Source organism: Toxotes jaculatrix, chromosome 12 (assembly GCF_017976425.1).
Source record: "Toxotes jaculatrix isolate fToxJac2 chromosome 12, fToxJac2.pri, whole genome shotgun sequence".
NCBI lineage: Eukaryota > Metazoa > Chordata > Actinopteri > Toxotidae > Toxotes > Toxotes jaculatrix.
Genome location: NC_054405.1, coordinates 7,214,804 through 7,237,916, shown reverse-complemented (window position 1 = coordinate 7,237,916; position 23,113 = coordinate 7,214,804). Strand labels below are relative to the sequence as shown.

The window sequence follows — 23,113 nt, the reverse complement described above, 5'->3', positions numbered from 1 at the left end:
CACCAAAAGGCTTCTTTAACACAATATGTTTCTTGTTATAGTTTAGTACAAAACTTACAACTGATGCACTGACCACTTAATATTCTGAAATACCACTATTCATTTTCTCATATTTTCTCCTAATACATGCACTGGTGTGTGGTACACAGTATAGCTTAGTCATATATCGCATTAGGTAAAGGTCAGTAATTGAGGGCAATAATACACAGAAAAGATAACCTGAGATGTCAGAGTAATAGAGAATAAATGCAGCTGTCAACTGATGTTACCAAATTATTTCAACAGAAAATAAAGCCATTCATCACAGTCACAGTACCTGACGTCTCCTTCCACTCATCTGAACTTTGGCTTTGCCAAAGGAAATAATTTTGAGGCTGAGAAATAATCACAAGTGCATATTACAACTATGTTATGCCTTAATCAGAATGTAAGTATATATCACATAACTCCTATGACTCTTGGGCGTACTGAAATGCATTCTTTTTGCAGCGGGTGAGTTTTATTGGAATATAATTATTAACAGTCTTGGGGCTTAGTGTTGAGTCTTTTTTTTTTTTAATCATTCCAGGCTCTCCTCTGACTCGTGGTCTCCTGCGCATTTTGGTGGGTCCCTGTTAAGTTCCACTGAGTCTGCTCTTCAGGGTCACATTGGGTGTATATTGTCTCGAGTGGGGGGCTGTAAGGAGTCATCCAGGGCAGCAGCGGCGCCACCCTGGGTGACAGCAAGGGTGGCCTGCTCTGGCAGTAGGCTGGGGTCTGTCAGGATGGCTGTGGTGGTACTCAGGAGACGGAGTGAACTCAGTACCACTGGGGGAACACACAAAGAAATGACAAACACAAAGAAATGACAAAATATATACATATATATGTAGCAATACAATTACACTGTGGACTCACTAGGTCTTAGGGCAGGCAGGGAACAGTGTTGGTCCAGCCAGGACAGAGTGGATCTACACAGGTCCTCCACACTGGCAGTGGACACCATTCCATTATAGGACTCAAACAGCGGCTCGATGATGATACTGAACTGACAGTGAGTTGAGGAAAGACGTTTGGCTCATCAAAAATGTGACATGTGGGTTAATGAATTTGAGTCTTACAGAGTTTAGAAGATAAAGTTGGTGTTAAAGTTCTCAAGCTTTTATCCCAGAAAAGAATAAAGCCAACAATGTGTAAGTCTGTCTGTCTGAACGACATGAACAATGCCCATGTTCATGGTAAAAAGGAGCATATCCAGTACAGTGATGTGACTCACTGATGTGTTTTTAAACATTTTTGGACACTGGAGCTCTATGGCACGGTGGAATATGATATATAAAGCTTTGGAAACACACACAAACTTGTTATTGAAATCAATATATTGTTGGTTTTGGTCTTTTCATATGATTTGTTGAAAGTGGAAAACAAAAGAAGAATTAAACTAGTGGCTGACAACAAAGAAAATCAGTGGACAAATATCTGATAATAATCTCTGGAGGATCCATAGCAAATACCTTAATACTCATGGAGAGGAAATACCCTCAAGGTGTTTTTTGTGCAACACACAAATATGATAAAACCATTATCTAATCTTCTTATCTTGCCTGCAGGCTAACAGCAGCAGTAACAGATTCAGTGGTTATTAAGGCCAGAGTTATGTATTAAATTTACTTTTTTTTTTTTTGGCAACACACAGACATTTGTTTTATCTGCCTGATTAAACTGACAAGCCCGACATTAATAATGTGCTCCTTTTGAATTAAAAGTACCGTGTTACACTCAAATCTGTACAAAACCCAGGTTTGGAAATTTACCATATGTACTGGACCAAAGTCTCCATTTCAGAGGACATTTTCCCTGCCACGCTTTAAAAACATTATCCCCTCTCAGTATCTGTCCAGATTGGCATAACGCTCAGTGTAATTATCTCATTTGGATTCAAAGAAAAAGGTTTTGGGAATAAAACATAATTTGAAATTCCTCCAAAGTCTGAAGAAGCCAAACGATGCTGCAGCCAGCTACTGTACTGAAACATAAAAACCTCACACAGGAATAGATGCGTACATTTAGTACACAACACTTGAAACACTTGCACTCTTGTAATTTTTTTGTATGTAGAGTAAGTAAGATTTTATAGTCCTGTCTCTGGAAGTGTGATGTTTTAATTAACCTTCGGTAGGTTTACATTGGTAAAGATACAATCCAGAACTTCCAGTTTTGCAGGGTTTGTGCCTGGACGTACTCTCTGAACTTCTGCCTCATGTGGTCAAAGCGCTGCCGTGTGATGGGCACACCGGTGGCCGGTAGCTGCTGCTGGCACGCACTGCATGGATAGACACATGAGTCAACAGCCCCCATAACACAACTGACAGAGAGCAAAACCAATGAACCAATGGCTTCTAAACAGCTGTATGTCACATTAACAAGTACAGTCCTAACTGCAGGGTACTTTATGCACAGTGCAGATGTGAACATGTATTTATCCTGTTCCACTAATGATAAAACATTTCTTTGTAATTAATGCAAAGTGTTCTTCATCACACACACACATATAAAGTTGAGTTTGGCTAAAGGTCTCACTTGATGGCAGAGTTGAGGAGCTGGATTTCCTCTCTGAGTCTCTGAGCCTCCTCGTGCAGCTGAGCTCTCTCCTGCTGCATCTTGCTGATGTACTCAGCCGTCTTCTGCAGTGTGGTGGCTTTGCTGATCTGTGCCAACAGACAGAGGGATTGCCACGTCAGCCATACACCACAATTACTCACAAATACTCAATATTACTGTGGCTACATCGCTATTAATAAGGTGTATCTTTATCTGCATTTACATGTCAAAGTTTTCCAGTTAAATTCTTCATTGGATCAACTGCTCTTTGGTGATGCTCTCTGCCTCCACCTCTCAGTACATCTATCTATAATGCAGCTGCATGTCTTCTCACAGTACCTTTATGCTTGGCTGAGAGCTGAGTGTTGTCACAAGGTTGTGTAAAGTGTCAAATCCCAGTTTGATGTTGAAACGCCTCTTCTGCTCCGCTGAGATGTGAGTTATCCTCCTGGTCTCTGTTTGCTGCAGATAACACATCTTAGAAATATGTACATCGCACTGAGGGTGACTTGCTGGGTCAACAATTACTTTCCTATACTTTTCACATATTTAGCACTCAACAGGGATGTATGCATTCATATTCAAAATAATACTCAATGCCATGCCATGCACTGTTTAAAAACACTGAATGAGACAGGATGTCCTACCTTACTTGATTCTATCTTTCCATAACCGGAGAAGCCTGACTGTGGGGACTCGGGGTTGGCTAGAGGGTTTGGTGGTGATGTTCGTCCTGGATGTTCTGGAAAATTAACTAAAACAAACAGATAACATTAAAAAAATATATTTGCAGGTAAATATTTGATGAAATAATGATGCATCTGAATGCGTTCATTCACGAATGACTTATTTACATGCACTGCTGTGTCTCTCCAGGACAATAATGTGATTGAATTGTATCAGTCACATATACTGTGGCTGTGGATGCTGACTTCTACAGCAAGCTTTATTTGACCAAACCTCCCTGCAAGATCCACCCACAACTGATGAGAACATTAAAAAAACACAGAAAATCATCAACGTGTTGAAAGATTCTATCATTTTATCTTACACATTATGCTGTGTGATAATTATGGAGCTCCGAAACTGACAAAAGGTGCTAAATGGTTATCAGACAAGTCACAGAGAAATACAAAGCCTTTTCATTTTCTTTGAGGCTCAAATCAGTTGGTAAAAAAGGGGGAAAAAAGCTTTTTACTGTTTTCTTAAGCACTAATCATTTTATATTTTACTCTTCTATCTATCTTTTACGAACTCATATCACTCATAACTGCTTTGTTTTCCAGTTCTGCTTCGGTCTGAGCAACATTGAACATTTATCTACAAGTATTACCCATTTTCCCCATGAAGAGTGTTTTAGTAATAAAGGGCTGTGAGTTTTTAGGACATTTGTGTTATGGGCTGTAGACTAATGAACTTTAAGAATGAGTCATGACTAAGTCTGTAGAGCTGGTGTGGGAAGACATATTCTTATTTTTTCTTATCATTATTTTGAGCACAAAACACACTAATTCACTTATGCTGACAGTATTGCTGCACAATAAACCACTGTATTTCACCACTATCCAGTTAAAAAAAAAAATCTCAGTTTTTTCTGCACACCATTTAATGTTTATTTACTTACACTTAAAGCTGCTACAAATTCTCATGTACTCACTTTAACCATGTGCCTGCTGAAACTCCCTAGACAGTATCTTGAAGTATTAGCTTGGAGCACTAGAGCAACCAATGAACCAGGGATACATGGATCATTTTGGTGTCTGTTTTCCCATCACTTGGCTGCTTCACATGTTAACATCCCTGAAACGACCTACAGTATATTTCTTGACAAGATTTGATTCCTTAGTGCATTTGGAAAAAGCGAGCAGTTTTTTTGCTTCAGTGTCTTGGAGCACTGAGGGCCTACCGGTTAAGTTGCTCCTTTCGGTGCCATACAGCTGGACGGGAGATAGTTTCTCAGTCTTGGGAATGAGGAGGGTGGTGGCGGCATGTGTAGAGCCGTGGGTGAGCGGAGCAGACACAGCCAAGCCTCTGGAAGTGCTCGCGTGGGGTCCGCTGTGACCCAGGGAGGCACTCTGGCCTTGCAGAGGTGCCAGCACTGGGATCCCTGCAGGCCAGCCAGCTCCATGCTGCAGCTGCGATGAAGCTCCTCCAATATGTGCGCTGCTGCTCGACTGCTAAACAACACACAACCTCTACTCAGACTGCCTTCTCACACAAATGCAAATATTCGTCCTCAGAGGGAGTAAATCAAGCATTTAGCATTTCTTGTTTTTTTGTTTGTTTAGTTTCTATAACTCTTTCACTGGAAAGATAATTGAATTTAAGAACCCCTCAGATAGAGTTCAACTAGACACTTAAATATAGACAACTTCATGTATGATAATTAACCACACTGTAAATTTCTTTAATTTGAGCCAGCTTCCATTTAGGTTAGCTGACCAGCAGAGGTCACTCGAGAACAAATAATTACATTTTTAGCCACAGTTATCAAGCTTGTTATGATTATCTTATCCATCTAACTCTTGGCAAGAAAGAAAATGAGTATATTTCCCAAAATGTCAAACTATTCCTTTAAGTTAATGAATTATTTGTTGTTGAGATGCTGTGCCGAGCCAGTTACTGTGTCAAAATGTGTGACAGTAAGGGTTAGGCTCACCACAGAGCTGGGAGATGATGACCTCTGACCTTTGGCTGTCACTACAGTAGCATCAAATCCCAGCGATGGCTTCCCTGAAAGCACAAAAACCAGAAACATGATCCCACTGTTTTATTCTCATTAATAACTGATGTTAAGGACAGAACGAGGGAGAGAACTGACTCACGTTCACGGGTGCCGGAGGAGAGCAGCTTAGCTAGGCAGCTAGTGGGTGTGGGGGTGGTGGACTGGGGGCCAGACAGAGCTACAGATGGACTAACCGTCCTCACTCCTCCTGTCTTTTGCTTGTGCTTCCCTCTGACCCCTGTGACAGCCACCTGCTCCGGGACTGAGAAGCAGTGGGCTGCAGTGACAGAGGGCAGCGCTGCCAGGACCGGGTCGGACACGGCAGTGGGGTAGCTGAGAGAGTGGCATGGAGTCTGGGGGTATGTGTCCCCTGAGTGCAGGAAGCCTTGACCCTGGTGCACAGAGCCCTGGCCCCCCACAGACGAGGCGGTGTGGGTAATGACAGACGAGGTCACGCTGGTCGTTGTGTAGTAACCAAACTTGTGGCATGGCAGTGGGTACAAAAAAGGAATACTTGCAGTGACTGGCTGCTCAATGCTGGTGGTGAATGCTATAGAAATAGGTGGATCAGAGTATGACTGATGCCCATATGGCATGGCTCCTGATATGATGCTGGATGTGTTGTATTCACTGCAGTCCTGGCCTGGCCTGGCCTGGTCTGGTCTGGTATCGGATGAGGAGGGCTGAGGCAAATTGTCAGATGACAGATTGGGCTGGAAAAGAAAGATTCAGTCATTTTTACTGATTAAAAAAACACTACGATTACTTGCTAATGAAATATTTCTGCAGCAACACATCTCACAAGCAGGAGGAGCTGTAAAAGGAGACATACCTGAGCAAGCTGGCTGTCAATGAGTAACTGAGGAGCTGTTACTACAGGGGAGGGAACTGGAGCAAACGCTGTGCTGGATGAGCTCTCAAAATAGCCACAGTCAGCAAAACCAGTCTGCTCAGTGGGCTGGCCCCTGTAGTTCATAAATACATCTGAGAAAACCACACACATGCTGTTAATCAAACTGTCAGTTAGAAAGAAACTTTGAGCACTGACACTGGACAATCGACTTCAGTTCCTTTATGTAAGCAATTTATATCATCACTGAGATGTAAATCTCTCAGCATAGAGGAAACACAATGACAACAAATACAATGCAAACAACAAGAAAATTATTACACTGTACTTAACCTAAAATATATTCACATAGCTTGTTTACTAAGGTTCAGCTGAGCCAAACATGTCTTAATTATAGTCATTTATCTAAAAGCCAACTTCAACAAATGTCAGTGTAAAAAAAAAAAAAAAAAAAGGAGGGTCAGGTGTCCGGCCTACATAGCTGAATTCTAATAGAAATTACAATAAATTACAAAACTACTACGGGTGAATATTAGATTATTAGCCTTGTTATGTTCTGAAGAAATCTGTGGAAAAATCAAAGCTGATTATAAAATGTATAAAACAAATTCTGGCATAAATTTCACTCTCTGGCCACAAAAGCTGTGATTTTGACATGGCTCAAAGTAGCTTGAAAATATTACTGTCTCTGTGCAATTTGACATCACAGTCACGGCAGGTCACCCTCCAAAACACTGCGAAGCTCTCTGTGAGACGTGGTCACTCAAGGTATTTGCTTTGTATCTGCCAGGCCACATATTTTCGGAGCCACACTGGCAAGTGATGGTGGCAAGATGCCATCTGTGATTAAAAACCGTTTCTCAGCATTTAAATTTACTCACTTCAAACCAAGTTTTAACCAGTCGAGCCGACAAATATTAACGAGACCCCATCTTTTTAGAACTGAACCCCTATCAACATTAACATGTACAGTATTCAGAATCCAGCATGAGACAAGCACTGTAAATACAGGAACAATGTGTTGGACAATCTGCAGATACATACCAGTGGGTCTGTGTTTTCGTCTCAGTCAGGAGAAACTACTGGCTGAACATGCTGTCTCAGACAAGTGATCTGTATTTCCATCTAAGAGGAGCTCCGAGACTCCGAACACATTTAATTCATGGCAGTGTCACTCTGACAGACACTCACCAACTCCCTGCACCTTGTGACCAAAAGAGAGGCAGACAGCTGATCCCTCAGGACACTGCCAGTGTGGTGTACTGAAGCCACACACACAGACACACACACACATTACAACAGAGAGCAGCAGGTTGTTTGTGGGTTACAAAGGCTGACTTGTAGCCAGAGGGCTGCTGGGTTGCTTCACTGAAAGTCACACACACGCCAGAACAACCACAGCCATTGTATCCCCAAGAAAGGAACTAACCTCCAGCCTGCTTCCTCCCTGCTGTATGAAGCTCTTCTGCTGTCTGTGTGCTGCTGCAGGCTAGCGGTCTGCCCTCAAAACAGCAGAAAAAAAAACAAACCCTTTCCCTGCTTCTAACACTCGAAGGGACGTATCAAAGTATGAACTTAGAAAAGGATTCAGGAGTCATTCGTTAGAGAATCAAATATGCTGCAGCCAAACAGAACTTATTCAAACTGTGGCATAGATTAACTGGTGCTCAACATTTTGTCATAGGTTTACTTCACCGAGACGTTTTCTAAATCATTAAATAATTAATTTTTTTGAACTGAAAGTCACTGTGAAACTCAGCAGAGCAAAGGGGAACTGCAGAATTAGATACTAATTCTCTCTGGGTTTGTCACTGCAAGTGACCCCTTACATATTACACACAGTCATTTTTACATTTGTTGTAAAAATACAGATTGCAGAAGCTTCAATTAATAATCACATTTATTTGCAGGAATCTGTGTTAAAACCCAATGGTAAACCAAAACCTTCAAAGAAAGTTAGACTTCAAAATGAAGCAAATTAAGAAATGATCAGGCTGATTTTTAAACAGAGGTCATCAAGACCTTGTTTTGGAGAAGGAAATTCCACCGTCTCCCAGCCCATCACCTTATGTTCCACTGCCTTTTTAGGTTGTTTCAGAACAAGGGTTCACGGTTAAATACATCCTCTTCCACTTCCCCATTCTCCCAGCTTAACCCTGCCTTTGACCCCCCTTTCACCTCTGAGAACCAAGTAATATACCGCGGACACAGCACACAAACAAAGGAGTGTGATTCGAGAACAGATTTTTTTTTTTTCTTTTGATGCAAAAGCCCCCGGGAAAAACAATAGCCTCACACAAAAATGCAAAATAGCAAATCCCTTCATGAAGTAATTTCATTTGATTTAAAGGCTTAATATCTGACTGAATGACTTTTTAGTTTGACTTTGCTGACGTGTGTCTGAGAGGGACAGAAGGAAATCAAGATAAGCGCCTAGGATTATGGCTTGCCATAAGGACACCAAACTCTCAGGCTGATTTAAAAAGTCTTTCAGTTCAGACATTTTATATCTGTTATAAAATATATTTTACCGCACTGACTCATGTATCAGACTCTTACTGAATAATTAACTATGCTGGGCAGAGATGAGCAGTTGAAACCTGATGGATAAAATGAGAAGCCAAATCAATGGGAAATATTGATCTGCTGCCATTCTATGACAACGTATGAAGATCCCACCGGAAGACAGACAGACAGACAGACAGACAGACAGACAGACAGACAGACAGACAGACAGACAGACAGAGACAGACAGACAGACAGACAGACAGACAGACAGACAGAGACAGTAAGTAAGTAAGTACCTGGTATATCCATGAAATCGTCCAAGTTGAGCTGCAGCGGAGTAAGGCCTGGCTGGATTATATCAGCATTGCTCGTGTACGCTGAGGAGGAAAAGAAAGCAATATTAGACATGAGAGAGAGAAATGCATGTGAATGCATCAGTCAGAGTGTGTGTCTTGTGTGTGGGTTTTTTGAGTGGTCATGTTTCATCATTGGGAATTTCCTTATTTGTAGGGTGGGTTCCTTTGTCTGTCTTGATGACCCATGTGACTATAAGCCGCACAAAGACACAAAAATGTGTCAGTGGCACAAAAAATCTTAAATCCCCCAAAAAAGGATTTTTCAAAATAGTTCAACATTTTGGGAACTACGCTAATTTATTTTCTTGCTGAGAGTTAGGTGAAAAGATCGATGCGTCTCTAATATCTGTACAATCAATATACAGTGGCAAGAAAAAAGTATGTGAATCCTTTGGAATCACCCGGTTTTCTGTATTAACTGATCATAAAACATGATCTGATCTTCATCTAAGTCACAAGTACAGACAAACACCATGTGCTAGAGCTGATAACACAAAGAATTATAATCTTTACTATCTTTATTTAACACCCTGATTAAACATTCACAGTGCTGATGAAAAAGGAAGTGAACCCTCAGGTTTAATAAGTGATCAAACCTCCTTTGGCAGCAATAACCTCAAACAAGCTCCCCGTGTAGATGCAGATCAAACCTGCACGACATTCAGGAGGAATTTCAGATCATTTCTTCTGCTTCAGCTCAGACATATTCTGAGGATGTCTGGTGTGAGCAGCTCTCTTTAGGTCACTCCACAGCATCTCGTTTGGGTTAAAGTCCAAAACGTGGATCTTCTCTGTCTGAGATCATTCTGTAGAAGATTTACTTTAGTGCCAAACTTCTACAGAGCTTCAGCTGACAGACAGTCACCCTGACATCATCCTGTAAGATACTTTAAGAAATTTGAGAATTCATTTTCCCCTCGATAACAGTGAGCTGTTCAGACCCAGAGGCAGCAGATCAGCCCCAAAATCACGATGCTCCCTCCACTGACCTTCACTGTTAGGATGATGTTTTCATACTGGTGTCTGTGCCTGTTCTTCCCAAACAATCCAGCCTTGGATTCATCAGTCCACAAAACCTTTTCCCAGTAGCATAGTGGAGCATCAGGGTGCTCTTTGTAAATTTCAGACACACAGTGATGACTTTCTTTGGATAGAGCAACGTCCTCTGTGGTGCCCTACCATGGACTCCATGCTCCATGAAGCCATGTTCCATTTGAATATGGTAAACTCATGTACAGAGATGTTAACCAGCTCCAACAACCTACACTGTGAATCTTTGATGTATTCAATATGGACAATAACATTACAATGATTTGTGTGTTATTAGTTAAAATAGATTGTGTTTGTTTATAATTGTAACTTAGATGAAGACCTGATCATGTTTTAACACAAACTTCTACAAAATGCAGATAATTCAAAAGAGTTCACTTACTATTTCTTGCCACTGTAAGTCTACAGCCCACAGCTGGTTATCTTAGCTTAGAATGGAGACAGGAAGGAGACAGCTAGACTCACTCTCTCTGAAGGAAAACTAGTGGTATTATGGATAGTTATTTGTGGACTATTTGTTAGCAGGGCACAGTGAGTTCCTGGAGTCTTGCTGTCACTGTGAGTTAGCCATCAACCAGAGGTAGTAACTACAGCTGGGCAAGAAATTGGCTTGAGCTTTAGCTGAGCTTGGTGCTGGTATGTGGACATTGTTTCCTTTTGGACAGAGCGAGTCGAGCTGCTTCCCCCTGTCTCCAGTCTTTATGCTAAACTAAGATAACTGCATTGTGTAATGTAATCTTATATTGAATTGAAAGATGTGAGAGTGGTATCAATTATCTCAGTAAGAAAACAAATAAATGTATTTCCCTAAATGACAAATCATTCCTTTAAATAGTCATGACTAAATAAGCAGGAAAAATAAGTGTATGTATAAAAATATGGGTGATTGATTGTAATTGATTTTTCCAACTGAGCCCAGCTCACTTCAACCCTGTGAGAGGAAGTCAGAGAAAAACACAAACTACAGAAAACTCTCATGGGAAAAATACAAAACTGTTCAAACTCTGGCAGAAATGTTAGTTTTCATCATTTATGGTGAGACACTGAAATTTGGAAAATTGGTTTTCAGGAGCTGTAAAACATTAAGCATGACATATTTCCAAATACTCATACTGGATTTTCACAGCTCACACATATATGTGAGATGTGATGTAGACAAAGTTTATCTGCGCATGGCAGAGATGTCATAAATCCAGGTTTATGGATTTTGACCATCATTGATAAAAACAAATGAAGTAGGGATTCATTTTCAGCCCAAAAATGCATTCACATGATGAATATACAGTCAAAATGAAGACGTGTCCACCTGTTGTTCATCCTTACTACTAATCACTTCCAGTCATTTGACACTGTATTTGAGACTGATCTGAGACCAGTGCAAAGTCACAGCTGAAAGTCAATCTGAAAACTTCAGAGCGCGGACTACTCACTGTTGTGTCGGTCACTGGCCCAGGGACATGGCTTTTGTGTCATGGTGAACAGGGTGTCGGAGATGTCGGACAGAAGGCAGTCCAGGTCAAACATGTGGGCCTCCACCGGTGCAGCTTCAGGCTCCTGGTACATCTGACTGGACCATTTCTCCAGCTTGGACTGGCAGATCTGACCCTGGAGCACATGAGCCAGAGATCAAAACACTTCATAGGAAGGAACTTCTATGAAGTGATACACCCTGTAAACCCCTGGTGTATCCATTAGAGGGCTCCCTGAAAATAGGACTGAAAAGACCTGAATGCAAATTGATGCACTGATGGCATTTGGTTCTCCCCACCTCTTTAAGTCGGCGTTTGGAGCTCTATAGAGACTGTGAAAAGGTAATAATGCCCCTTTCAAAAATAAAAAAGCTGCTGTTTGTTGCATTGAGAAATGAACACAAAAAGCTACATAATATGCCAAGATACTTCTTGTTGAAAGTGTTAGTGATGTGAAAAATTAATGAATCCAGTTGCCCAACTCTCTAAAAAACAAATATCAAAACAGCAAACAAACAAATCACATTCACAAAAACAAAAGTACACATATAGCTACTGTTTCACCTCTATTATCACATCCAGCCAGACACATGTAATGCTTCTAATAAAGGTTTCCAAGTGCCCATTCTCTTCTTGAAACCCAGTTAAATAAAAAAACACTCACAGAAAATGAAGCTCTAGACCCGGTTCTGTTCCCTCTGTGTGAGATGCTTTGCTTCAGCCTGATCTTCTTGGCTTTACCCTCCACTTCTACGTCTGAGGCCACATTTATAGGGAAGCCCAGATGGAGCCGGAAATTGTTTTGATTACGTCTAAGCACACGACATACCCTCTTGTAATTTGTTTATTTACCTCTCGATTTGTTTTCTTTGAGGGAGACCATAAGTGAGTCCAAGTAGAAATGAGGTAAGATTATTGTGTGCATATGCATGCGTGTGTGTGTTTGTGTGTGTATACAGTGCAGGATGAAAAAACACTTTTGACATATTGTTCAAAAACACTAGCCCATCACAGGTTATCATTATGTTGGCTTTGTTCATTTCTTTATTTTGACGTCTCACCATTTCAATAAGAGCAGCAGCCTTTTGTCCCTGACCTAATTTTGGCAGTCACATTCACGTGCTGGCAAACACGAAGACCTGAAGCCCCTAACAACACAAATTGCTGTCGCCTTGGTGAGGAAAAAAAAACATACATGCATATGAGCGACTCCAAATTTCACACTTCCGATGAGCAATATTTACATTTTTTGAGGGCTTTCCTGCAACGGGGGCGGTCCTTTGCATTAAATTTAACAACGCGGTGTCACAATGTGAGGTGAGATGAGATGAAGAAAAAATATGCAACATAAGATAATAGATTAAAACAAGATTTTAATGCCAGAAAACACTTTTGTCTCTAGCCATCTAGACTACTACAATGTATTACTGTCTTTAGCTTGTATAAAACACAGTGGCTTGTGTCCTGCAAGAACCACAAAATATGAGAACATTACCGCTATTCTCACCTCCTTGAACTGGTTACCTGTCATTTTCAATTGATTTTAAAATTCTGCTGCTTGTCTTTGACGTACTGGTCAGCCTTGCCACCACTGCCGGTAGTCTCAGCTCTCTGTGCCCAAGGCAAGGCTTGAGACAGAGGGTAGCAAGGCATTTGCTGTACAAGCTCCACAACTCTGGAAAAATGTTCCATATGCTATTAGACAATTAGACAGAAAACTTCAGTGTCATCTTTTAAAACTCTTTTAAAGGCTGATTTTTATGTACAGATTTTCATGTACACATTCCGTGTGTTTCTTTCTTTTATTCTTTTATATATTTGTCTATTTTTCTAACTTGCAAGAGTTCTGTTGCAAATGTTGTTCATTATTATTATTATTATTATTACTATTATCAGTAGTACTTCTGCAGGTGTTTGGTCCTAAACCAAAGTAGATCTACAGAGCTGCTGCTGGTCTGGTTGCAGATCAATAGTAATATTCCATCATTATCAGAGTACAAACTTCTCAGAGGTTGTACAGTCCACTGCTACTGTTGAAGCACATCTTCCCGGATACACGCAAAAGTTATGACTTGATTCAAGAGCCTTGATGGACTTTGTTTCACTCTGAGAAAGACTGACTGAGTTTTAATATGATGACTGACAGTATAGTATGTAAGAGTAAGAGTCTGTGATATATTTGCACACACAATGCTTTTGAAACATGATGCCTAGTCTAACGTGACAAAACGGCTTTCCCTGCACAACTCAGATTGTTAACGGTTGTATGAAAATAGAGCTCAGACTGAAATTAAATGGGAAATAAATTTTCAAATTAGGCTTTAAGAGCTTGAAACTGCTATAGAGTATATGACATTAATATTCATTACAATAACAACACCTACAATAACAAAATGGTTCTGATGTGTGTGTGTTTTTTTTTCCAGCCACTGCAGATCATCTGTTAAGCCAACGCGGAGATAACACCTTGGGACAGAGCATAAAAACCTGGTTTAGTGATCCTTGACCTCTCAGCTACATGCTGATATGAGCCCTTTCATGTGCCGCACAACACATAAACACTCTGAGCTACACACAGACAGTCAGACAGTGTTACAGTGTAACCTTAACCCTCGTCGCAGTGGTCTTAGGTTTGACCTCAAAGAAATTCTGAATGAAAACAGATTAATGGTGATGCCAAAGTTGAAAGGGGTAACAGCTGTATAGCTGTGGCTTGGAACATGGCACATCTCATATTCTGTGAGAACTATCATGAATGAGGTGCTTCCCCAGAGTCCCTCCCTCTCTCTGCCCGTCTCCTACCTCTCCTCTTTTCTTCCTGATCTTTTGTCTCTGCCTCTGTGACGTCCCTGTCACACTGACTGCCCCTCCACTGCTCAACTTTTACAAAGCGCTGCTCGAAGTAGGTCAGATTTGATTAAATGACATTAAATTCTGCAGCTATTTCACTTGAATAAAGAGGTACTGTCGCTGCCGGCAAACAATATGTGTCAGTTGCCTACAAATGTCAGACCACGTCGTTTTGCATGTCTCTGTTTCCTCTCTATTTAACCAGGGGAGGCGAAATCAACACGCTAAAAATAGCCGCTTTGGTAATTATATGTTGAACTCCAACTGATTTCAAAAGTAAACAATGCTAGCAGGTCACAAACACACACATACACACACACACTCACACTGACGACCGGATCAATTAGCCAACTTTAGCCTCCCAGGGCCAAAATCAATGTCTGCCTACCTTAGAGTTGCCAAAACATATATTTGTCATACCTCTTGCAGCATTGATAGAATATCATCCTTCTTTTTCTGAAGCTGCAAAGAAAAAGAAGAGAAACAGTTTGATTAATCTTAAAATAATCAAAATAAAGAGTCATGGTAGCAGCAGGTCATTTTTACAACATTCACTGTTGTAGCTTAGTGTTTAAACATCCTAACATTTGCTATAATTAGCACTGAAGACATAGAGCATCTGAGGCTGATGATGTCTTTAGTTGTGTATCTACTTGGTCATAAACCAGAGTACTGGACAAACTGAAATCTGACCTGATGATTGCTCAACAAAGTGATTAACAGTTCATCCTGAGGGGAACATGTTTGTACCAAATCTCATTTTCACAGAAATTCATCCTTGTTGTTGAAACACTACAGTCAACGTCACAAATGCCAGCCTTATGGCTGAATCTAGGGGAAAAGTCAAGGTGTCACCAAAGTCCTTCGGATATATTATCTGGGAACCAAGAAGGTCTGTACAACAACAAGAGCTGAGTTCTCAGTTCTCACCCTCTTCTTATAGTAAATCCTCCACTTGTGATACTCCTTGATCACCACCTCGATCCTTCGCTTCCAGTAGCTCCCCTCTAATACAATCGCCTGTTGACATGAAGCAGAAATACAAAGCATGAAACTTTCAGGACAGAGTAAATCGCACACACACATTGAGCCTCATTACACAACATCTAAACTCAGTAATATAAACGATAACGTTTTATTAAGTGTCAGGCAAATCTGAAATAATGTGCAAGCTTGTACTTCATTAAACCAATTTGATTAAAAATTAATTTTCCTGTGACACAAATTACTCACTTCGGGCTTTCGATGTGCATCAGCCTCAGAGCCCTCCAGAGGGGTAACAAACCCACACACTGAGCTCTTTCTCTTCTCTACATCTGAACGTAGCAGAGACAGAGACAGAATCAACAGATTTGCACCGAAAAAAATGATTAAGATCCACTGTGCTCACTTAGTTGTTGTTTTTAATTTCAGTTTCAGTTGCATTCTGTTGTAATGTCATCCTTCATCATGAGCGGAGAGATGTGAGTGAGAGCAGGTGAAGAGTGGTGGACTCACACTGGATGAACCAAGCTCTCCAGATCGCATTGTTCAGACGGATCTTATCCCTCCACAGCAGCCGCAGACCCTTAAAGGACTTCCACTTTGGTGAGACTATCTTACCACTGCAAAAGAAAAAAAAAAAAGCAGTCCTGGTTTTGGAGCTGTTTTGTGAAATTCAAAAATATATATATATGATTTGGGCAATGTTTAATGCCCTGTTTTTTCCCCCTTATGTTAAAAACAATTAGAGTGACAGGCATGCAGAAGTGACACAGTGAAAAAAAAAAAAACAAAAAAAAAAAAAAACAATCACTGGCCTTGCTGCCACCTCTGTTGGAAACCTGTCCTGATTTTGACTAATAGAGCCCAATCAGCTTCTTCACCAGTACACTGTCAGCCTGTTTGCACTTTTTTCCAGTGCCCCTCAGCCTGCTGAGTGCAGAGAAGAGGCCGCATAATGTGAAGTGCTTGGGGAGTTGCTAGGAAGCCAGAGGGAATCATTTTCAACATGCTTTTAACAGAGTGACATCGCTGCATGTCACACGCTCCGAAACAGCAGAGACAGCATTTTACTGAAAAAAACCTGTCAGGGGAAGAACTAATTAACACCAAGCTAGTTAATGACAAACAGCTGTTAGCACAAATACATTCCACTTGCTCCACATAACGCTGTATACACACTTGGATTCATTTAAAAGTAAAAAAATAAAAATCCTTTTTGCTGAATTTACATATGTCAAGTTTTTCGTGTCCTTAAAGTAAAAGTCCTTGAGGTCAATGTCGATTTTGTGGTCTGATTTTACTGGTAACCATCTGTTGTGCAACTATCATGAAAATATAAAAAATACAAAATTGAAGAAAAAGAAATTTTTTTGGGCCAAAGGTTGATGGGAGCTCTTCAGAACTAGCTGGTAAAGCAGAACTGATATTTTCCACTTGTTTTGAAGAGAACAATGTTCCTGCAAGAGCAGGTTCACTCCAGATATTCAGGGCAGGGGATAAAACTGCTAAAATAAAAATTAACATCTTATATATTCCCAGTTACAGTGTCTGTGAGTTATAACTTAGAATTAGAAAGACCTAGCCTAAAATAAGCATGGCGTGAAGTCAAAGCAAAGGGCTAACATTCAAAAAAAAAAAAAAATCAGGGGCATCATTTCAGGATCTTCTCTCCTTTCCCTCAGTTACACTGTAATCTTTCCAGTGCTGCCAACTAGAATCAAAGTCCAGTTTTTAGTGAAGATTTTCCAAGCTGTTGCACAAGAGACTGAAAAGTCCCTCTTTTCAGCACAGTCACTCATTACCACAACCTTAGCACTTTTTAAAAAGGAAATTTGTCGAAAAACAGATAAAAAGTTGTATGTGGAGCTCTCTGTGTAAACTTTTTGCAGCACTTTTTGCAGCACTTGCAGGGGGAAAACTCTTATCAATCATAGACTTATTTTTTCAAAATAATGTGCTGCTGTGAGCTCCAGATAATGAAAACAACTCATTTACAGATCTATTCCCACAAATGAAAGGGGGTCGTCAAAGGGGGGAACATAGAGAAGCAGCTTAAACTGAGCTGAGGTGGGTTTTATACTGTCCCTGACAAAAACCATAGAGACCCACCTGTAGGCCAGGGACATGCACTCAAACAGGCGGGTCAGAGTGGGGTCGATGCTCAGGCTCCCGGAGCTGAGCGGGCCGTAATGGTAAGTCTGGCACCACGTCCTGTTCACCGTGTCAAAGTCATATTTCAGAGACCCCCCGCTTTTCCTCCGGCGGGGCACGGAGTCGCTGTGGGGGGACGACACCATGAAGTGTCCGCTGTGGATGACCTGGGTGCTGCGGAAGGAGCCGGCGGACGGTCCGGTGCCGGCCACCCGAACAGGCTCCCCCTCCGGTTCAGAGTCCGAGTCTGAGGAGTCCGGGATCTGGGTCTCTCCAGCGGAACAAACTCTCCCTTTGCCCGCCATGGTGCGTTTTCATTCGGTATTGACTAACCCTTCCAGACAGTGAACTTTCTCCTCAGATGACTCCTCCCGCTTCCTTCAGATATCCCAGGATTTCTTCTAACCAGCGCTGCCTGCGAACATCTGTCAGCTGAGACACAGCTGTCCCCGTAGCAGCACACCTTTGAACACAATGTGTGGAGGCCGTTGTGTAAGAGCACTATCACTATGTCAACTTCCCGAGGGCGCTAATTATTAATGGACTAATCCTAATGGGAAATGAATCATTTGAAAACACAATAATACATATTGACTTTAACACATACTGTACCATAGCTCAGGTAGAAATATTCTAATAACAAACTGAGTGATTAAAAGCTTTTAACATATTATTTAAAATTTCAACAAGCAGGAGGTGGAACAGTTACTAAAATTAAATGCAGATCAACTTTACTGCTTAGATTTTGATTATCACCATTCTATGCTACTTCATTCTTCTCCTCCACTACATACAAATATTGTACTTGTTACTCCACTACATTTCAGAGATGCACTTACTTTTCTTATTTTCTAAAACAAATGATCAGTTCATCAAATACGACGTATTGTGAAAGATTAACTATCCAGCAGCATATAAATACATTCCAATACCAATACTATAGGAACATTAGACGTTTAGATTCATATCCATCACACAATACCAACATGCCCAACTGGTCTCAAATTCATTCTGCAGCAAGACAGTGAGCCCAAACCTACAGCCAGAGTCAAGAAGAACAAAGAGCCCTGCAAAAGATGGTCTGGCCCCCACAGAGCCCTGATCTCAACATCATAGAGTCAGTCTGGGATTACATGAAGAGACAGAAGACACGGAGACAGAGAAAATCAACAGAAGGACTGAGGAAAGGTCTCCAAGACACTTGGAACAACTTACCTGCAGAGTACCTGGAAAACCTGTGCAAATGTACAGAGGAGAACTGTTGCTGTTATAAAGGAAAAGGTGATTTTGTTTTTGTATGAAGTTAAATAACAAAAACTATTCATGACATTATTTTACACTTTACACTTAGTGCCTAAAAATCTGCACAGTCATGTGTACATGATAAAGGTAGCAGCCTGACTGGTGCCATGTTGCATGAGTACTTTAACAGATAATCCAAGCAATTTGTGCTGCTAATTTTTATGTACTCTCACTTAAGTAAAAATGAAACCAGTGAAAGATCAATACTTCTTCCACCAGAGATTACAGCCATTGTAAAATTCCATTAGACCTTTCTCATGTTTGAAATAAAAGAAATGTGATTGTGTTTGTTCAAGACTGAGCTACATTAACCTGGTGAACCTTTCAAATTTCTGACAAGACTCACTGATACAAACCTGAAATGTCTAAAATGTTGTATGTTGCTGAACAACTAAAAACTTGTGGCTCAAATGAACAGTTGGCTATAATTTATATAAACCTTAATCTGTCAACAGCTCAGTCACTACATATACTTGAAGTTAAAAGGTTAATAGAAGTCCTTTATGTGACTATTGTGAAGTTTTAACAGGTACCTTTTTCATGCTGACTGGGGCAAATATTGCATTTGTAGCACAAGAAACTCTCCTATTTGAGAAGCTTTGAGTTCAATGAATCAACTACTTCTGAGTTTTACACAAGAATAACAGAGAAAATTAGAGCATTTAAGGAAAATACTGGAACAACTGAAGTATTTTAACACAGGATAACACAGTGGATTTCAATCTTATCTGTAAACACAGAAAGCTTACCCACACCTGCTTTCCTTTAGGGCGAAAACCTACAAATGTGAAACCTGTGATAAATTTAAACATTTAAATTAAAATAAAAACATTTTTGATCTGCTTTAGTAATTTGCTAGGTTCTAATAAAGGTCATGTCTGATTTACTTACATAAAAAACCCATTAAAAAAAAAAATAATCCATTTATATCAAACTGTTTTAATGGACACAAACCTTCCATTCTCTCAACACACACTGATATATGCCATTCAAATTTAGATCTCATGTGTTACGGTCTGACAGTCAAATCAGTATTAGTCAAAATGAACTCCCTTAACAAGCCAGCTAGAAGCAAGACTCAAAGCAAGATTGCCAGAAGCTGTCACATACACTGAAGTGAGGACTGATTTCGTGAACTGTTTCCTCTTTGGTGTTCTGGTTTTGATTTCACATCTTGACAAAGTCACCCTTTGTTGGCTTGAGGGAAATTAAACATTCATAAATACTAACTGAACCATACTGAACCACTGCAGTTAAGACAGGAGCTGTAAAATTGAGAGGCATTCCTTATAATGAGGGTTTCTGCACATTGTTACGACCTGCATTATTTATGGCCTTCATATATTTACTTTAAACAATCTAATTTAAGTTACAGAACAATGGATTTTAACAAAGAAAACACATATGCAGCCAAGTCTTTATGTGACAGTTGCTGGCAACAAGGCTCACTGTCACAGACACTGTCATCAGTCTCTTTAGATCAATCATTCAGTGCTGCAACTTTTGTCTTTGTCTTACTGTATCATCATATGTCCAACTTTGCCAGAATGTGTGTGGAAGAAGAGTGAAATTTAACTTATATCTAACATTAGTTACATTTGACAAAACCTTGGAGGTCTTCCAGGAATTTGATGTACTCCTGATGCTCAACGGCAGTGCTCAGCTCCATCAGTTCATCAGCAAAGGTGTTGTCGATCCCGCGGTCGGCCAGGAAGTCCATCAGGTGGTCGTACAAGGCCTGCAAAACAACAGTAACAAATCAGTTGTCAGTTAAATTCAGTGTTTCGTCTACCATTATATTGGTGGGTGAGACTCCCCACCCCCATTGAAGATCAAGTTTATTTTATCTCATTTTATTTTCTATATATATGCCAAATCACAACAGAAGTCATTTAATGACACCTTTCTTATAGAACAGGTCAATACCTTGTTCTTTTATTAAACATATTAAATAGCCTTATGTTATTTATCTCTACGTGGTCACACGTTTACAATTCTCCTCTGCTTTCTGTATCTCGCATGGTGGAGTTCTGCTCCAACGTGCGCGCACACACAGGTGAGCACACTCCCACCAGCGGACAGAGCGCGCATGTCGGAAAATACATCGTGTCAACCACCAGACAAAATATCTGCATTTTTTAAAAAATGCTCCCAGGGTGGTGAAGATGGCTGTAAACCTAGGGGGGAAATACTGAAATTGATTCATGTTAAACACAGCTATTCTCTCCATGATTAACTCTGAGTTAAATTAATTATAAATTAATTATTGTAATTATGTACTGCCTCAAGTCTTACCCAGTCTAGAGAGTCTGTGTTGAGTGTATAGCTGGTCTCCTTCCAGTCTGAATCTCCCTCAGGCTGGAAACTGACCTCACGAATGGCAAAGATGTCGCTCTCCTCTTCTCCTTCACCATGACTCATCTACAAATGCAATCAAACCCAGCTTTACTTTTTAGATTCACAACTCAGTTTTCTCAGAGGAAGGTCAGGGACATGTCATGCTGCTACTCATTATATTATACATCCGGCAGGTTTGTTTCTGTATAAATGAATGCAGCTCATGTTTACCTCATCCTCAGGAAAATGGCAGTCAAACACCAGGGAATGTTTTGCAGCTTGTTTTGTTACTTCAACAACAAAGTTGGGCGTTGACACAATTTCTGGCTGAGAAGAGAAATACAATCATAAATTTTCTAGTTTTCAAATTTGAGTGTTAACAGCTTTAATTGGGCAATTTTTCAGGTCAACACAGTCATGTAGGTCTGACTTAAACGGGTGACCACAGGACTCTGGTGGTTCACCTCTTCTTCTGCTGACTTCTGCTGTCCTTGTTCCATCTCTTCCTCAAAGTTGGGAGGGATGCTGTTGTTGATGTTGAATGTGACAGAGATTCTGTATAAGAGAAGACACATTGTAAGCTCATTTAGTGTATCATTTTCTCTACAATCCTTAGACAACAGTGGTATCACCAACAGCTGCAGCCCTACTTTTCTCCAGAAACATTTCTTGAGAGTTTAGCCTCTGTGCCATTCAACTCCAGCTCCCACCCTCCAGACATCTTAGGCAGAGTTTTGTTTTTCTGGATCTTCTTCTCTTCTTTTATTTCATCAGTCAGGAAATCACCAAATGCTTTGTCACCTGTTTGACGTACAAGATGGGTTAGATAACTTCATCCTGGGACACTACCACAAAGTACATCTAATGTTGCTAAGCTTTCATATAACAACATTTTTTTCAGTTTTAGGACTAGTGAAAGAAACTGAACTGACACAAAACACAGTATGACTTAATTTCATACACCTACACACACAATACAAAACTAGGATATTTTTAAGAACCATTATACATTTTAACTGTTGAAAGGAACTAAATCTGTCAAGGTGAAAGCTGTTAGAGAAGACATCATGCAGTCATTGTTGTCACAAAGACCAAAACTAGTTGTGTTAAATGACGAAATGTCTTTATAAACAAAAAAGTGATATGTTTAATTCAGCATCATCATAACATATTGTCTTTATACCTTTAAAAAAAAGCTGTTCTCTCGCCATGCAACAGTGTCAAACTAGCTAGCTAGCTTAGCTTGTCTTCCAAACCATACGCTACCTTCTGTGTGCAGTCCTCCACATCCACATGATACCGAGGGATGAAGCCCTTTTGAAGTAAACAGTTTCGGCCTGTATCCCGACGAGGCTCCGTTGCTGTTGAGCATCCACAGAGACCGGGTGAAGGGCCGAGCTGTAGCCGAACTCGGAAAGCGCAGGGTCGCGCAGCTGAGCGGCAGAGCTCGTGCTGTGGACGTGGTGGCTGAAGAAACGCGGACAGCGGCTCCCACCGCGCGGACGACCGACTTTAGCATGACTGTGTAAAAATATTAAAGCTTGTAGAGACAGAATAAATTAGTTTGACAGCACACAACAACCGGCTCCCTCTCAGTTACTGCTGCTTCTGGAAGATTACAGCAACACACGTGTGGAAGGACACATTGACCTACCGTAACTACGAACTTTGACCCGGAAATAATACTTTAAAAACGAAAGAAAGTAAAGTAAAATTGTTGCCTCTATCTTTAAAATTCCTAAATACGATAAAGATTGTATGTAATATATACGAATAACTAAACTAAATTATTAAAATGAAAAATGTTTTTAAGAGAATGGGTAATGGTATGGTCCAGCCTATGATTCCGGATTCCAGCCCACCCACTAGCGCCCCCTCGTGGTTTAATTAAAGCGCTCAAGTTGAAGAGTGGGGCTGTGTGACCTCAGCAATGACTGGAAGGTTATAGCTC

At 40.6% G+C, this 23,113-nt stretch overlaps 2 protein-coding genes across 3 annotated transcripts; both read right to left on the bottom strand.

The window, feature by feature from the left end:
- Positions 1-88: 88 nt before the first annotated feature.
- LOC121191296 (carbohydrate-responsive element-binding protein) lies at positions 89-17,949 on the bottom strand. 2 transcript variants are annotated; one of them, XM_041052487.1, is made up of 17 exons: positions 17,482-17,949; positions 15,886-15,992; positions 15,622-15,704; positions 15,319-15,408; positions 14,809-14,850; positions 11,500-11,674; positions 8,960-9,040; positions 6,138-6,289; positions 5,406-6,018; positions 5,240-5,313; positions 4,487-4,757; positions 3,228-3,334; positions 2,920-3,042; positions 2,560-2,687; positions 2,179-2,302; positions 898-1,027; positions 89-807 (listed from the first exon to the last, which is right to left on the bottom strand). In XM_041052487.1, exons 1-17 carry the CDS (start codon positions 17,826-17,828, stop codon positions 644-646), a joined length of 2,811 nt encoding a protein of 936 aa, XP_040908421.1. In that variant the 5' UTR covers positions 17,829-17,949; the 3' UTR covers positions 89-643. The 2 variants fall into 2 exon arrangements, with proteins under 2 accessions (XP_040908421.1, XP_040908422.1); XM_041052488.1 differs by having other exon boundaries at positions 4,487-4,754.
- A 1,799-nt stretch (positions 17,950-19,748) lies between these two features.
- LOC121191270 (complement component 1, q subcomponent binding protein) lies at positions 19,749-22,828 on the bottom strand. Its single transcript, XM_041052446.1, has 6 exons — positions 22,429-22,828; positions 21,813-21,963; positions 21,627-21,717; positions 21,394-21,489; positions 21,121-21,246; positions 19,749-20,563 (listed from the first exon to the last, which is right to left on the bottom strand). Exons 1-6 carry the CDS (start codon positions 22,679-22,681, stop codon positions 20,414-20,416), a joined length of 867 nt encoding a protein of 288 aa, XP_040908380.1. The 5' UTR covers positions 22,682-22,828; the 3' UTR covers positions 19,749-20,413.
- Positions 22,829-23,113: the final 285 nt, after the last annotated feature.

Bases quoted from the DNA above. Each gene is read 5' to 3' on its own strand.
- LOC121191296 (XM_041052487.1), bottom strand. From the start codon at position 17,828: ATGGCGGGCAAAGGGAGAGTTTGTTCCGCTGGAGAGACCCAGATCCCG. The intron at 15,705-15,885 runs GTGAGTCCACCA...TGCTACGTTCAG, and splicing joins GAGAGCTTGGTTCATCCAGT to ATGTAGAGAAGAGAAAGAGC. The intron at 9,041-11,499 runs GTGAGTAGTCCG...TTTCCTCCTCAG, and splicing joins GGCCAGTGACCGACACAACA to CGTACACGAGCAATGCTGAT.
- LOC121191270 (XM_041052446.1), bottom strand. From the start codon at position 22,681: ATGCTAAAGTCGGTCGTCCGCGCGGTGGGAGCCGCTGTCCGCGTTTCT. The intron at 21,718-21,812 runs GTAGGGCTGCAG...TCTCTTATACAG, and splicing joins AGAAATGTTTCTGGAGAAAA to AATCTCTGTCACATTCAACA. The intron at 21,247-21,393 runs GTAAACATGAGC...TTGCATTTGTAG, and splicing joins GCCATTTTCCTGAGGATGAG to ATGAGTCATGGTGAAGGAGA.